This window comes from Brachycentrus maculatus, unplaced genomic scaffold (assembly GCF_059751285.1).
Source record: "Brachycentrus maculatus isolate JH-2025_06_01 unplaced genomic scaffold, ASM5975128v1 h1tg000244l, whole genome shotgun sequence".
NCBI lineage: Eukaryota > Metazoa > Arthropoda > Insecta > Trichoptera > Brachycentridae > Brachycentrus > Brachycentrus maculatus.
Window position 1 is genome coordinate 2,343,923 of NW_028280995.1, and position 17,174 is coordinate 2,361,096.

The 17,174-nt window shown below is 34.4% G+C and overlaps 1 protein-coding gene across 13 annotated transcripts in view; it reads left to right on the forward strand.

The window, feature by feature from the left end:
• Positions 1–17,174, forward strand: part of Hip1 (Huntingtin interacting protein 1) — a 57,044-nt gene that overhangs the window by 25,901 nt on the left and 13,969 nt on the right. For 10 of the 13 annotated variants that reach the window (XM_088265258.1, XM_088265264.1, XM_088265268.1 and 7 more), the window contains 10 exons: positions 4,827–4,937; positions 6,359–6,511; positions 7,668–7,825; positions 9,457–9,518; positions 12,301–12,710; positions 13,295–13,416; positions 14,487–14,583; positions 15,740–15,818; positions 16,502–16,611; positions 16,696–16,808. In XM_088265258.1, the coding sequence (XP_088121384.1) occupies positions 4,827–4,937; positions 6,359–6,511; positions 7,668–7,825; positions 9,457–9,518; positions 12,301–12,710; positions 13,295–13,416; positions 14,487–14,583; positions 15,740–15,818; positions 16,502–16,611; positions 16,696–16,808 (1,415 nt within the window). Of the gene's footprint in view, positions 1–3,217; positions 3,341–4,826; positions 4,938–6,358; positions 6,512–7,667; positions 7,826–9,456; positions 9,519–12,300; positions 12,711–13,294; positions 13,417–14,486; positions 14,584–15,739; positions 15,819–16,501; positions 16,612–16,695; positions 16,809–17,174 lie in introns of those variants that run through there. The other 3 variants (XM_088265257.1, XM_088265263.1, XM_088265267.1) reach the window with 1 other exon arrangement.

Consider the following 17,174-nt stretch of genomic DNA (forward strand, 5'->3'; position numbering starts at 1 on the left):
TAAATTCCAAGCTTAAATTTTTGTCACTCGTGTCTATTACAACAGTATGTGGATCAGAGGACAAAAGATTTCTTTCCAATTGGAATGTAACTGTCTACCTAGATTTTTTTTAATTTTGGGGGACCGGAAAGGCTTAATCAGGGTAGGCAGTAGGGTTGGGTAAGGATAAGGCATAGTAGGCACTGGTCGTGTTTCTATAAGGAACGCGAGTAATCCAGGGTAGGCACTGTTTTTCTGCCTATATATAATGTACGCCCCTGCGTACGATATACTATAATATTGTGGGTATACCGGCAAAAAACGTTAACTCGAAAATATGAAATTTTAACTTAATGATGCATATTATAATTTTTTCAACGTTCTATAAACTGGCAAAATACACTAAGTATTTTGAAATGTCATGTATACGTGGTTTTAAAAGTAAATTCAACCTTAAGTTTAATAGCGGGTATTTTATGCAGGCTAAAAGCTTCAAAGAACAGGGATTATTCAAACAGGGATTTTAGAGTTAACGTTTTTTGCCAGTATACCCACGATATGCACGACCGATGTTTAGCATATTTCACCGCAATAATTCACGCGGCAAATAAATTTTTAGAGCGTGACCTACTCGCATAATATTCAATTCTACTCGCATAAATTAATATTATAATATAAGATGTTAGTACCTACAGTAGGTACTCGTAAAGAAAAAAAATACCTTTTTTTTGCACGACCTTTTGAACTATACAGGAATATACCTCACGCTTTGAAAAAACTTTGTTACATATAAGTTAATATTATCACACTATTGTGCATTGTGTTCTTTATTGGAAAGTTCCATAAATTCGGAAAGAAGCTGTTTTTTTTTTTTTTTTAAGTACTCATTTTTCTCATTTGAAATACTCTCTTTTCTATTAAAGTAGACATCGTGTAACTTGATTCGTTATTTTTTATTCCCACGGTTCAATCAACGCGCTAATTAATTCAATGCAGCTAATTAATGTGATTCTTAATTAAATACCATTAAAAAGGAATATTGAATATAGTAAAAAAAAACATAAATGTTGTAAAAAAAACAGTAGTTTGATAATGCCACAACAAGGCAAAACAACTGTCACAATTTTTATTTTCAAGTGATTTCAAAAATAACTCACAATTTAGTAGACTTAAAAAATCAGTGCTTGATTTTAATATTTAAAAATAAATTAAAAGGTTTCAGCTTTATAAATAAAATATATATTATAATTGATTTATTTCCATAATATATTTTTATCATGACATATGGAATCGAAAGTAGAGCAGACACCGCTGCCACAAAAAATGCGCGTAGAGTGTCAGAAATGAAGACTCTGAGAAGCATAACAGGCACGAGTCTTCGAGATAGAATCAGAAATGCCAAGATCAGGGAAATATGCGAGATCGAAGATGTCGTTAGGTGGGGAAGGCAACGAAGAAGACAATGGTATGCGCATGTGAGGAGAATGGAACCATCCAAACTCCCCCACATCGTACTGTACGGCCAACCCCATGGTAGGCGACTCCCGGGCAGACCACCAAAGAGATGGGCCGATAGCTGGGAATCGACGTCGCAGGAGGCTAATCCCTTTTAAAAACAGGCCGCAAGGCCTATAATAATAATAAGAAGAAGAATAATATATTTTTAGATACATTAAAGAAATAAATAAAAGAAATTAATGAGATATTAAATTTCAATATCTCATTAATTTCATTTATTTATTTAATTCACAAAATCACAGTTTTAAATTTAAAATACAATAATGTGTCAACACTGGATTGTCCCCTGTGCCGAGGTTACATTTTGTCATTATTAGAGCCATGCAAATATGTAATAAATAAAATACTTTTTATAGTATCTACCCACCATTATCCAGTTGTTAATAGTTCCATTATTTAATGATTTTATGTATAATTGAACTAGTTTAAAGAGTAGTTATTGATTTGGCGTTTAATTTGTAGAACTCCGTTTTAATTTTCGTATTAATATTTAAATCAAACACACATTTTTTTAGTCTACTAAGTTGTATTTGATTAAAAAAAACATATAAAAATTAATATTTTGATAGATTTATATTATCCACTGACACTTCGTGATGGAATTGCATTTTTAATTTATTATTAGATTAAAACCAATATTTTTAGCTTTTCCACTTTTTTATTTGACCAGCGACCGAGTTTCGTCGTTACATTCTGTCATACCAGTCTGATGATGTCGGTAACGACGAAACCCGGTCGCTGGTCAAATAAAAAAGTGGAAAAGCTAAAAATATTGGTTTTAATCTAATAATAAATTAATATTTTGATAATTGTTTCGCCTAGTTATGGCATTTTTATGGCCACCTGATGTGTGCGTAGCGGATTGCTACGTTGGGGGGGGCCATTTATAGCGTGTTGCTATTGTCTGATGGCACGTGAAAGAATCACGTGTTGGTTATTGAAAAGGGAAGCCAGAAAAGGATATTTAAAGAATTCTTACTGACAGATCGTTTATTTATCTAAGCGCGTACACTACAATTACTATTGATAATTACTAAAAATACTTAATCTAATGAATTTATGAACTATGGAAGTAAAAATGTCAAGCTAGATAAACACGTCCGCTATGGACAAACGGTGTAGGCGAATCTCGTCCTCTTCTCTTCGGTAGGCCGCGATCGTTGATTTCGTTCGGGAATCTCCGTAGCGAATTCGCCATGTTCGTATTTTTCAGCGGTGCCAATTTGGCGGTGTAGCTAGACGCCTACTTTTCAAACGAATGTGAAGATTAAACGGACTGACTATATAACAATATAAGGACCGCCAGTCCATTTAATCTTTACATTAGTTTGAAAATGCCATAACTATGCGAAACAATTGACACAATATTACTTTTTATATGTTGTATAGAATACAACTTATGCATCACTCAATTTGGGGTGCTTTGCCAATTTAAAAAAAAATACAACTTATTAGAGTCAAAAAATCTGTATTTAATTTAAAAAATAATACATAGGTTAGAGAGCTTCATTGTGATATACTAGTATATTTTATTATTTCACATTAATAAACATGACTATATATAGCAGTCATGTTAAATGGTGATATTGAGATGCAGTAGCGATTGCAACATATGTAAGTATTTGTCATAATTAACACGCCAAGTGCTCTAGATATTGTATTTTACTTATTGTGCCGTGACACTCATTATTATGACGCACAATGCACCTATTGAATTAATGAATAAATCACACGGAATTGAATTGAAAAGGAAGCTTTATCGTTTATTACTGTTTTGCTTTAATTTCGGTTTTATTTGGCAATGTTTTCACGCTTACGTTTTATTCGGTGTCTGCAAAAACTAGTGAGTGTTGTATAACTTTTACATACGGAAATAATTTCACCTATAACATATATTATATTTTTACAAATGTGTTCGATGTAAAAAAATATTAATTTATTATATATTTACTTCTTAATACAACATATGTATCATAGTAACATGCAGGGCTTTTTTATAAACAATAAAAGGTCCCGAAACTCACTTCATATCAAGCTTTTTACTCAAAAAAAAAATGTTATTACAATACCATATATTATTATGAAAGAAAACCCTTGTTTTTTTTTACCACTGGAGTTTATTTATGACAACTAGGTTCGGAAGCTAAGATTCCATCTTCAGGTCTAAATGTAAACTCAGTTTACATTTAGACCTGAAGATGGAAGCTTAGCTTCCGAAACTGGTTGTCATAAATAAACTCAAGTGGTAAAAAAACAAGTGTTTTCTTTAATAATTTCAACATGTCTCACCACAAAGTAAATACCGAAACAAGTATAATTGATTTTGAAAATTAAAAAAATATATATATATCCGTGAAATAAGGTGCCGAAACGCCGTTCCACCGCGTTACATGGAAAAAAAGCCCTGGTAATATGTATTTTAGATTTTTTTATGGTATCGCTGTAACGCAAAAATTGCATAAATTAAAATATAGTAGTTTTCAGGGAAAGCAATTGAAAGTTTTACTCTTTGTGGAAACTGGGTGAAACTAACTCCGATTCCTAGGACACTAAAAAGAAAACTTTGGGTTATTTGTAGGGTTAAATATTAGTTTTAACTGTATAACAAATATAACCACAGCTGCTGCAACCGCTTTGTCCTTTGAACACTGAAAATACGAGATGGCTGTAGCCATCTCGTCTCTAAACTAGACTCTATTAAAAAACGAATATACCCGTCTTGTCTGCGAATGTGTTGAATGCGTTATTTCTGTTATGATGTTATTAGATGTATTGAACTCTCGATTAGTGAGATATTAATGAAAAGGTTGTACCCTGCACAATAATTTTTTTGTATGAATTCTAAAATCGAGTAGTGAGTAGTGAGTAACACATTGTTATCAGGCATTTTTTATATCTACCCCGACCCTAATTAGTATACTAATTTGGTCGTATACTAATCAAAAGTAACCGCATACCCTATTCCGATCTGTACAATGTCTTTTGAGGTCTCTCGCGCTCTACCAAAAGTAAGCAAATGGAACACTTATAAGCGTCTCCCACTCTCTGCCAACATTATGTAAAAGATGCTTTTAAGCATTCCTGTAAACAATGTGTTAATGAAAATGGGCTTACCCTGCAGAGTAAGATTTTTTAAACAAATTTTTAATTTTAAAACTAATTTTTATATTGAATATCAACATTTTAAACATATGGTACACACATAATAAATAAATGTTGTCAATTTGAAATAATCACTACGCCCCAAACGCTATCTGACCTGCTATTATTATGGCCCCAAAGTTGGGGCGGTACGCACGGAGAGGTTAAAATGTGTTATTTTATTTCAGAACCAGAGTATCAGTAAGGCCATCAATCCGGTGGAAACTCCGGTAAAGCAGAAACATGTTCGCAGCACCATTATTGGGACATTCCAGGAGAAAGGTGCCATCACCTTCTGGGTAAGTTCACAAGACATTTTTTATTTAAACATACATTGTTTATTAACCTTTCCCGTACTGATCATCCCAAAATATACGTGATCCAAAGCAGGGCACCGAAAGACCCCACTGCATATTTGTATGGAAGTTGTATTACGCAACTCTTAACTCTTAAGTCACAGAGTCGCAGATTCCACGTCCTTTCCAAAGCGTAGGTGGGTGCCAACTAAGCGAGAGGCCGGAAATCAGATCAAATAAAAGTGAAGTAATCTAACTGTCTCGCTATCTCGTCGTGGTAATTCCACATTTATCTTGCTTACAGACAAAAATTAACACACTGGTATATATTGAGTTCACAACAGATATGAGGATTGATGAAGCTTTTATTTAGCAGAGACTCTTTTACTCAGATGGCTCCCCTGAAATCGCTCATGAAGCGACGTGAGATTTATGACATATGTATGAGTTCCAAAATTTTGAGAAGCGTTGTGTCAATCAGGGGTAGAATGATGAATGTTAGTTGTATGTAAAGTGGTCACTTACCGGCCCATGATAGGTCATAAGGTCTGTGAATACCCAGACTTTCATATTCTTCTCCATCTAGTCAAAAAATGTAAAAATTACTCCTTAGTTGGAAAAATGTAAAAATAACGTAAGTGGAGAAAACTCAAGATTCGTGAACAAATGTTTGGAACAGGCATATAATAATTTTAATTTAAGTTTTTTAAACAATGATTTGTGAACAAATATATATGATTTAATTTGTAGATCAAATAGTTTATTTTATATTTTCCTTAATGTCGGTTATATTATTATTATAATTAAAATGTAACTTTGTTTTAAAATCACTATCACTATTCATAGTGATTTTAAAACAAAGTTACATTTTAATTATAAAATGGAAAATCACGAAGTTAGTGCTTCAAATATAAATTATATATATTATTATTGTTGTTTTTAAGTTTATAATATTTTATTCTATATGTATCTCCTCTTTTACCCTTTATTTATTGTTATTACAAAGGATTTTAAAACAAAGTTACATTTTAATTATAAAATGGAAAATCACAAAGTTAGTGCTTCAAATATAAATTATATATATTATTATTGTTGTTTTTAAGTTAATAATATTTTATTCAATATGTATCTCCTCTTTTACCCTTTATTTATTGTTATTACAAAGGATTTTAAAACAAAGTTACATTTTAATTATAAAATGGAAAATCACAAAGTTAGTGCTTCAAATATAAATTATATATATTATTATTGTTGTTTTTAAGTTTATATTATTTGATTCTATATGTATCTCCTCTTATACCCTTTATTTATTGTTATTACAAAGTATTTTTTTGTCAGAGCTAAAATCACTCGTAGTCGATTGGAGGCTTAAAATAAAAAGTATTTTGACACACTCAACATGTTGCGAGTGGTAATTTGTTTAGGTGGTGGCACTACGACTTCCCTTGCAAGAGAACCGGATCGTAGCGTGGAAGTTCTGCCACGTGCTGCACATCATCCTCAGGGAGGGGCACTACAACTGCCTGGAGCAGTCACAACGGCACACGGGGATGATAGAAGACCTTGGGAAGCTGTGGGTAGGTTCAAAATCAAGTATTTATTTCTTCTTCAAACCTTTATCCGCGCCCAATAGTGTACAGGGCACTGTATCATATAAACACAGTGTTATCTTGATGTTAACACATGAAGGAAAGGTGATCAGCCCCCCGCTTCATGTACCAGTCCAGGGTAGTATTAAATAAATATGAAAAATCACTTATATTTATGCAATATCGGGTTGGTATAAGGGTTTGAAGAAGAAGAATTAGGGTTAATTACGTAAATTTCTGTATTCAATGTTAAATCAAACACTGATTTTTTGAGTCTACTAATTAGACTAGCTTAGACGGATTCTCCAGTTCTTTGGACACGTTGCGCGTGGCAACGAGGATAGCCTGGAACTACTGGTTGTGATCGGTAGCCTGGAGGGAAAGAGAGGGAGAGGAAGATTCCCCACACGATGGACCAATCAAATAAAGGCAGCAGCAGGCAGTGGTTGGAGCGCTACGTGCAGCGCAGTCAAGGGATAACTGTAGAAGAGTCATTGCTTCTGCAAGCGTCACAACCCTCAGCAATGAGGAATAAGACGGAGAAGAAGTAAATAATAATAATAAAATTGGATAACTTATATAGCGCCATTTTCGTAAAAAAATACCTCAAGGGCGCTTCACTGTGAATGAATTGGGGAAAATATTATGGTGGAAATGATTTAGCAAACAAATGTGTTTTTAGTCTTTTTCTAAAGATCATCTCACTCTCACTATTTCTAATCATTGGTGGAAGAGCATTCCACGCCGTCGGTCCTGCAACAGCAAAGGCATGCTCGCCAAATTTAGTGCGTTGGTTGCAAGCTGGTAAGATAACTCTGCCCATTGCAGATGTTGTAGCCGATCGAAGCGTGAGACGTCTATCAACCAATTCATCTGGAATACACAGCTCCTTAAGATACTCTGGAGCCATATTGTGTATTGATTTATACATGAGTAGGCAGAGTTTATACTCAACCCTTTCGGGAAAGCGTAACCAGTGGAGTTTGTGAAGTAGTGGGGTGAAGTAGTAGTAACTTGACTCAAAAAATCAGTGTTTGATTTAACATTTAATACGTAAATTAAAATGGAGTTCTACAAATTAAACGCCAAATATATAAAGAAATAAATTTCAATAGATGTTTATGTTTTTTTAAATGTATTGTAGGTTCATTTAAAAGAGGGCTATGGAAAACTCATCCAACTATACTGTACTCTGATGATAACTAAAATAAATTTCCATCAACGAAATCACCGTTTCCCTGGAAACCTTCAGCTCACTGGGGAAGAATTAGATGATATCGGAGAAAATGATATCAACAACTAGTAAGTATTATATATTTTTCTTCTTCTTCATTTGACACCATTTTTATACAAATTCACTATTACAAAATGTTAGTATATAACCACTCACCGAGTTTTAAGTCTACCGGTTTCGAGACATACCCCTCTCTTCGTCAGGGCAATCACTACACCAGCATGTAAACAATACTACACGTTTCTTGAATGTTTTTTGCAGATACGTCGTGGCACATTTTTAAACTTTATAAAATAAAACTACTTTGTTTTTAATCACTTTTTATTGATATTTTTCCTCAAACGGTTTCGACAAGAACCTTGTCATCATCAGGGTTCAACATGCACTCTTTACAAGTACATGTTTGACCCTGATCATGACAAGGTTCTTATCGAAACTGGTTGGAGAAATGTACCAATAAAAAGTAATTAAAAACAATGTAGTTTTAAAAAAAATATACTACACGTCACTACCACAGCACTATTCACACACTTAAAACTACACAAAATGTTGATCACACACTTTTTTTGGTCGACCTGAAGACTAACATGTACTAAGGTTCACAGATCAACATTGCATATATAGGAAAAATTAAACTAAGCTAAATAAAATAAAAAAAATAGTCTATAGGCCCAGGCCTAACATACACTAAGTTTGTACCATCAAGAATCCTTAAAGGAATGGAACAGAATATATAAAGCATCTGAAAGTGGAAGGACCACAAGACTTTTTTTTGAAAATGTGCAAGATGCGATCTCTATTCTCGACAAACATGGGAGAAAGTATTTTCTCACACAAATCCTGACTGGACATGGAGCTTTTAGACTCTATCTAAACCGTTTCGGCCTCCGTCCTGATCTATGCTGCCCGTGTAATGGCACCACTGCTCAGTCTGTGGAACACGTACTGAGATCTTGCCCAATGTTTGAGCCAAACAGGTGGATTCTCCAAATGGAGTGTGATGCTCACAACATCGACTCCCGGAACCCGCGGAGATGCTAAGAAACGAAGTCGTTACTAAGTTGTACATGGAAAACCTACCTGGAAAGTATAGTTGTGAAGATGAAAAACTACAATGAAGGAGGATAAACGTCGGAGCCGGGAATTGTAGAACAACTATGACCAATATTTACGGAGCTAAATGTAGTGGAGTGAAGCGGCTGAACGCTGCTCTACCCTCTTTTTTTTTTCCCACATAATGCATACTGGAAAGCACTATAGTAATAGTGTAAGAATCCCTTACCCGTAGCATGACCTTGCATTTATAAGCAGGGTGCAAAAATGTGAAAGAGAAAAAAAAACATATAAAATAATATACACTAAGTGCATTGTTGTTCTACGATCTGTAGATTTGATAGTACTTTAGTGCACGTTTCTCAAAATGACATTTAGGTACATGTTTCAGTTGTTTTTTCTTACGGTATTATAAATATTTTTTTCACTTATTTTTACAGCTAACCTTCCTATCTCCTCTTCTCCTGGTCTACCCATTTCCAAAACTAGCGATAAAGTAGGTACACGTACAAAATTTAACTCTTCAGAACGTTCTAGCCAGTAATAGTGGTATTTAAAAATATATTTTGTAGTTAAAAATCAAAATTGTACAGTTACATATTTTTATTTCGACTGTCATAATTGATTATGAAAATTTGTATTTCAGTTTTCAAATGTCTGTGGAGATTTTCGACTACATGGATGATGTCCTCACACTCCAGGCTGCGAGTAAGTTGTTCAAATTATTATTTAATAAAAAAATAATCAACATATTTTAATCCTCTCATTTTAGTCATATTTTCATTTAATTTGACTGTATAAAACATATTAATGAGGCTAAAACACTTCCGTGTGTTTCATTGCATTTTTTAAACATACTGATCACCACTGACCGAAAAAAGGAATTTTTGTTTTGTCATTAAAACGTTATGTTCAGGCGGTTTTTTCATCAAACCTGACCCTAATTTTTTCGGCACATTAAATTTGACAGGCACCGTAGCATAGTTGGGTAGACGCTGGACTGCGAAACTGGCGCCGCGGGTTCGATTCCCGCCTATTGCAAAGTAAATTCAAGAAAGATTTATTTTCAATTGTTCTGGGTGTTTGTGATGTATTTTTCACATTTACCTTATCCTTACTATCCTACCTGCAGACAAGCATCTAAAATAGACGCTTTGCGGGTTATTCCTTTTCAAATAGAAATAAAAATAAATTATACCCAGACTGTCTGCCACCCGACCCTCAGTATACTAATCACAAGTAACCACACCCCCAATTCCGATCTGTAAAATGTTTTTTGGCGTCTTTTGCGCTCTACCAAAAGCAAACAAATAGAATGCTTACAATCATCACCCGCTCTCTACCAACAGAGTGTAAAAGATGCTTGTAAGCGTTTTCTGCAAACAATATTGTGGTGCGTGCCCCGTTCGGCCCTGACAAACCATAGACGACAGTGCAATCGTGAACAGCATGACGACCTGACTTACCTTTGATTGCCCATTTACCGCGTATAAAATTTGTAACTTTAACTATTTTGTGTGAATATAAACTTAGTACTAGAATCTACAATCTTAGTTATTTGTAAGCATAATCAATAAAAATGCAATTTTTGAGGAGATAATGGAGACGTGGATGCACGTAATCAGTGCAAAACGCACACTTCCCCACATCGGATAATTACGCCTCCACAATATGTTAAGGCTGAGATCTCCAGCTTGACTTGAGCGTTCAAACCAGAATCCGTTCAGCCATGGTCAGGGCTGCACGTGTGTGTGCACAACCAATTTTTTTTAACGAATGTATATCGGTATATAGAAATAATATTTTTATATATATTTTTTCACTCGTTACCTTTCAATAACTCTTTTCTTTTCAAAACCATATAATTATTTCAAATAAAAACTTGTCTATTCAATGAAAAAATGATGTTTTAAGAAATAAATCAAATAAACCTTAAATTTTACCTGGATTTACAGAAAATAAAGTTGCGACTTAACGAATACTTGGCCTTAAGACACAGTATAAATGATAAGGTCTATTGAAAGCTGTCCCACCGCATTCCCAGATTTGATACAGAAGCATCTAGGCTTCCTGACTGATCTGCTCTTGCAAAGCAAAGTTTTTTTTTGACTAAGTGGCGAAATTGATTGAAAATGTGAAACAACATAAAATTGTATCCCGATTATACTGTAAATTTACATTTAAAAACTTGGGGTTGTGGGCGTCTGTGTACCGGCCAACGTCAGGTCGAAATCGGATCTAGCTGACTTAACTGAACTAAATACTAATCCCTTTCACTGCCTACACCGGGTTACTTGTAGAAAATTTGGTGATGGATTTACAAATTTGTATTTATTTAGATTGGCAGTGACAGGGATATTTTTATTTATTTATTTCATAGATACAAAGATACATTCATAGAAACATATTTATTTCATAGATACAAATATACATTCATAGATACATATTTATTTCATAGATACAAAGATACATTCATAGATACATATTTATTTCATAGATACAAAGATACATTCATATATACATTTACTCTATGTATTACAACTCTTTAGGCATGGCCTGTGTTGAGCCGAAATACTAACATGTTAATACAATTTTTATTTTTTTATATTTTTTATTATTTGTTTTTTTTTTTAAATTATTAGATTATATACATTACATACAAGAGATACAATAATAATTTACAGTATAAAGGTTTTACAATAAAAAATTACACCTGGACTTTAATTAAATCACTTTCTACCTTGTCGCTTCCAATGCGAAGCAACCATCGACGGACACTGTTCTTAAAGACCTGATCACTACTGGAATTCTTAATGGTTTCGGGCAACAAATTAAATATCTTTGGCGCAAGGAATGATAAAGTTTTTTGCCCATAACTTGTTTTAACGGATGGTCCAACATAGTTTTTATTTAATGCTGTCCGGGTTCGAATAATTTGTCGAGTTCTTATATTGAAAGCTTTTAAATGACAAGCAATGATTTTATGAATTTACCCAAGCTCGTTACACGCAGGAATAATGCTGACCTTAATTTTCTGTAAAATTTTTTAAATAATTATGTAGATTGCCCAGAGCTTTTATCACTCATCAATTTTAGAGTCCCGGGAGCACAGACCAGAGGCAAAAACTTATTTAAAATCCCTAAAATGCACATCAAGTCCTACCAAAATTTATTTTTAAATCGAGCCTGCGATTTGTGCAATGAAATGCTTAATGAAATAGACATCAATAATGTTTCTTTTAATACGTTTAAAAGAAATATTGTTGATGTCTTTTTGACCAGTTGATAAAGAAATGTTCTATATAGTTATACTTTTATGACAGTTTATTTAAATTGTTTTATTAGATTACTCAGGTGGAAACCTATAATTGGAATTGTTATTTTTTTGTATTTTATCATATTATGTTATTTTTCTCGAAATATTCTGTTAGTTTTCCAATAATAAAAAAAATAATAAAATAAGATCTATTAAAGTTGAGTTCTCTGTCAGTTTTCGATTCTATCGACGCTCGGTCCACCTCGATGACCAGCTCCGGGCAGTGCCGGCTCGCGCCCATCCTGCCGTGCGTGCAGGACTCCAACCAGCTGTACGACTTCTCGGTGAAGCTGCTGTTCAAGCTGCACTCCATGCTGCCGCCCGACACGCTCTCCGGGCACCGGGAGCGCTTCCTGAAGCAGTTCAAGCTGCTCAAGAAGTTCTACCAGAAGACGCACGTCATGCAGTACTTCAAGAACCTCATCACCATCCCCAACCTGCCCAACAACCCGCCCAACTTCCTCATCCAGAGCGAGCTCAGGACGTACGTGCCTCCCGTGGTGATCTTGCCGCCCGAAGAACAGTTCACCGAAGAGCAGGATTTGGTCGGGAACTTGATCGACACCTCGGAAACATCCAGCCAGGTTTCTTAATTATTAATTATTAGATTATTATTAAAAATTAGCTAGATTAATATATTAATGGTATCAATGTGCATAAGGCACTGCATCATATAAACGCAGTGTTATCTTGATTATGACCATATGAAGGAAAGGTGTATCATGTACCAGTCCAGGGTAATATTGAATAAATATTAGAGTGAAAAAATCACTTATATTTATTTAACCCCCCCTGGGAATCAAACCCGAGACCTCCAGTACGGTAGCCGAGCATGCTTACAATTACACTACGGAGGCTGACAATCAAGTAGATCAATTAGATTAATGAATATATCGTAGGTCGTATCAGTTTTCTTAGTATCATACAATAAGTCGGGTGTGTGTTTTGACCCCCGCCGAACCCGGGAGACTGACTTACAGAATCCCTGGGGTTTAATCGAACCCGGGTAAAGAACCACTGGTCGTATTAAAGCACCCTGATTAGTTTATTTTGACAGGATAATTAAACTACATAATTAAATTACATTACAATCAAATTCTCACTCGCTGTGGTCCTGAGAACCTCGATGGTGTTGCCTGTATTATATTGGGCCTTGTAATTATTTCAGTTGACAAGTCCCGACACCCCCACGGACTTTGTAGACTATGGAGGGCCAGCACCGCCGTCTGACCCTATCGTGGAGAGAGATATACTCATCCAACACTTGCACTCGGAAGTATCACACTTTAAGTAAGTTCATAAACTCTGCTCGAGTAATTTGTACTTTTGGTGGCAAAATTACAGAGGCGACCAATAAAACTAGTACCGTAGAACGGGGCTACTTGAACTTTGATGTGCTACTTGGGCCCAGTACAAAAAAAATATTTAGATCTGTATTTGGTCTACAATAATGAATGTATGACATGATTCATTGTTTCCCTGACAGGTGACGCTTATTGTCACGATACATTCATTATTGTTGACCAAATGCAGATTTAAATCTCTTTTTTGTACTGGGCTCAAGTAACACATCAATGTTCAAGTAGCGCCGTTCTACGTTAGTGTAAATAAAAACTAAAATTCTCAAAAATTTTGTTTGAAGTGAACCTTAGGTGACATTTATAAGGCACATTTCGTTACGCGAGAGAGGAAGACATATTGTAGAGAGAAAGAGAAAGAGAGCTACACAAACCAACGCCACGGAAGAGGTGTTTATATAAAAACACATGCGTATTTCAATGCATAACTGTGTCAAAATTTTAAAGCGATTGGTGAATAGCTTTAGGAGATTTAAGATTTTGAACAAACAAAGATGTGTATTTTTATTTATATAGATTTTGACTGAAATATTTTTATTTTGAGTGTTTGTTTTGTATTGGAGACTGAATTTTCTTAATATTTTTTTATTTGAAGTATCATTGTGTAAATTAACAAGCTTTTGAAGTTTTCCCTTTAATTATTCATTGAAATAAACTTACTATATTACACTTCTTCTAATGAAAATTGGGTAGGATCTATTGCCCCCATTATTTGTGATTGCCATCTCAAAAAAAAAGGTACCTACCTTCTCAATATTTGAATTTTTAGAATATTTATTTTTAAGAACAGTAAAATCAGGCAGCTCAAATGTTAAAACAAAATTTTAGTCGTATGTGCCCAGCTAATTTTAGGAATAAAGTATTCAAAAACATTATGGATTTAAAGGAAAATGTCAGCCAGTCAATCTGCAGCCTGTGGTTAGCTAATTTGCCGGCACCTGTACCTTTTCAGCTAGTAAATAAAACGATTTTCTGGCATGACATTTTGTTTTGTTTTTCTAGGAGTGAGATACACAGCATGATAGCTGATCATAGGTCCACGATGACATCTATTAATGACCATGTGAATTCATTGGAAACTCAACTCAATGCTACCAAGGTACTATTTATTTCATTTACACACCTTGTTTATTATTTATTATCTTAACCGTTTAGTGCTGACATTTTTTCTTATTTGTATGCTAAAATTTCTGAAGATTTTATTTGCAAATATGGTCCTTTTTACAACATTTTGAGTGTGTCCAAATACTTATTCACAAATCTGAATTATCTCCAATTATAGGAGTTATTTTTTAGAATTTTTTTTTGACATCTCATCAAAGATGAAGAAGAATATGGAAGTCTGGGTATTTACGGGGCTGACGACCCGCCGCGTGCGATGGTTTGACTTTGTGAGGAATAAGGTGTAGGACACAACAAATCTTGGTCACAACTGTCGTCAAGAAAAGGCGATTCAGTCGGCTTGGCCATGTACTCCGCATGCCTCCTGAGAGCCTTAATCAAGCTTGCCTCTTTTACAAGGCATCAGTTTCGCGCCGCCCAGGACGACAACTGCTGACAATTCGTCGGCAGCTCTCGTCAGAACTTCGGGACGCGGATCTGACTTGGAAGGATGCAAGGGAGCTGGCAGCCAAAAGAAAAGCCTGGAGACAGTTTGTGGTCTCCATATATTCCCCATAGCAAGCGCATATGATGTATGCACACTGATATTTACCTTCTGACAAGCCAAATTTTAGTTACTTGACATTTTTGTTGTTGTTAAATTTAACTCACTCCTTTTTTTTGTGACCTGTCGCTCACTCCTTTCAAGAACGTCATAAATCGAAAAACTTGATTTTTTCAGGAGAACCTTTTTAAAGTTTAAAAATATAATACAATGTATTAAAAATAAATATCAAGCCACTTTTTGAACTTTTTACTGTGCAACAGATCTTTTTAGATAAAATCTGAAGGTTTTTTCTCCATTTGAAAAATATTTAGTATATTAAAAAAAAAATAACTAAACAATACATTTTATTCAAAATGCAAAAACAACACTTTCTGCCCTGTAGCGGGTAAATATTAAGTTAAAAATATGCCTCTTTTGCTGGGATATAGTACATTTTCTGGGCATTCCGAAAACACGCAACACTGAAAATTGTCGATTTTTGATTTATGTCGTTCTTGAAAGGAGTGAGCGATGTGTTATTTTTGTCTATGATTCACAGTTGAAATAATAATATGGAACTAATTTATGTTAAATTTTGTACATTCAGAATGATTTGGAACATGAAAGAAAGCAGCGTGCACTTCTTATGGAGCAACAGAAATCCACTCCGGATCCGGAATTTGAACGTGAGTTTTTTAAAATATTGCCAAATCTCTTCCTTTTGTTTTTAACCAGCTTTACCCGGCAATGCGTCGCTGTAGGTCAGTCTAATTAAATGAAAAAGAAAGAAAAGATATCTGGTTTCACAATGTTTGTGAAAAATCAGGAAACACGCTGTCCGTATGAGTAATATTTAATTTGCGTCTGTTGGTGTAATATTCAACAAATGGAGTTGCCATTGACTTCAAACAGCAGAGCTGTGAACATGTTTTTTTTTATATTTATGTGCATATTTGAATGCAACATTATGTCGAAATTTCAAAGCAATCGGTAAATACCTTTAGAAGATTTAATGTTTTGAACAAACTAACATTTTTATTTATATCAATAATTTATTCATATCGTAGTCGTACAAGAGAAAGTGACCAACTATCAAAACGTAAAATTTTCAGGAGAGCCATTTAAGTCACTTTTGCTTGGCAAGAAAATAAACATCAATGCAATTAGTCATTTTTAACAAGTCAATATATTATACTTCCAAGTTTAAAATCGCTTCAGGATGTTTTCAAGGCAATATTAAGCTAGTAAGATATCAAATAGTCAATGATCACGTTTTTGTAAAAAATGCACTTGGTCACTTTCTCCTGTATGACTACGATATATAATAATTAATAATAATAAATAAAAACTTTTCCGCATGCACTTGTAGAGAGAATACGGGTCGCTGAAGAACGAGCCAAGAGCTTTGAAGAAAAATTCCAGAAATTAAAAGCAGCTTACACACAAATGAAAGAAGAACACATAACGCTCATTAGACAGGTTGGTGTTTTTCTGACAAATTGACAACTCGCAACAATGCGCCGCTGATCTGTGCAAACCACTTATCGCTCGACTTACTTGTAGAAAGCGGAATGCGACAAGCAGGTGGCTGCTTTCAAGAAGACGACGTCAGAACTCCAAGTCAAAGTTGAAACTCTGCAATCTGCCCACAATCTGATACTTCACGAAAATGCTAAGTGAGTCCAACACCATTTTCTCAAAAGTCTGAGGGTTTTAGGACCAATGTATATATCGCTCACTCCTATCAACAACGTCATATATCAAAAACTTGACAATTTTCAGTTGTGCATGTTTTTGAAATGCCCAGAAAATGTACTATATCCCAGCAAAAGCGGCATATTTTTAACTTAATATTTACCCGCTACAGGGCAGAAAGTGTTGTTTTTGCATTTTGAAGAAAAGGTATTGTTTAATAATTTTTTTAAATATACTAAATATTTTTTCAAATGGAGAAAAAACCTTCAGGTTTTACCTTAAAAGAACTGTTGCACAGAAAAAGTTCAATAAGTGGCTTGATATTTATTTTTAATACATTTTATTTT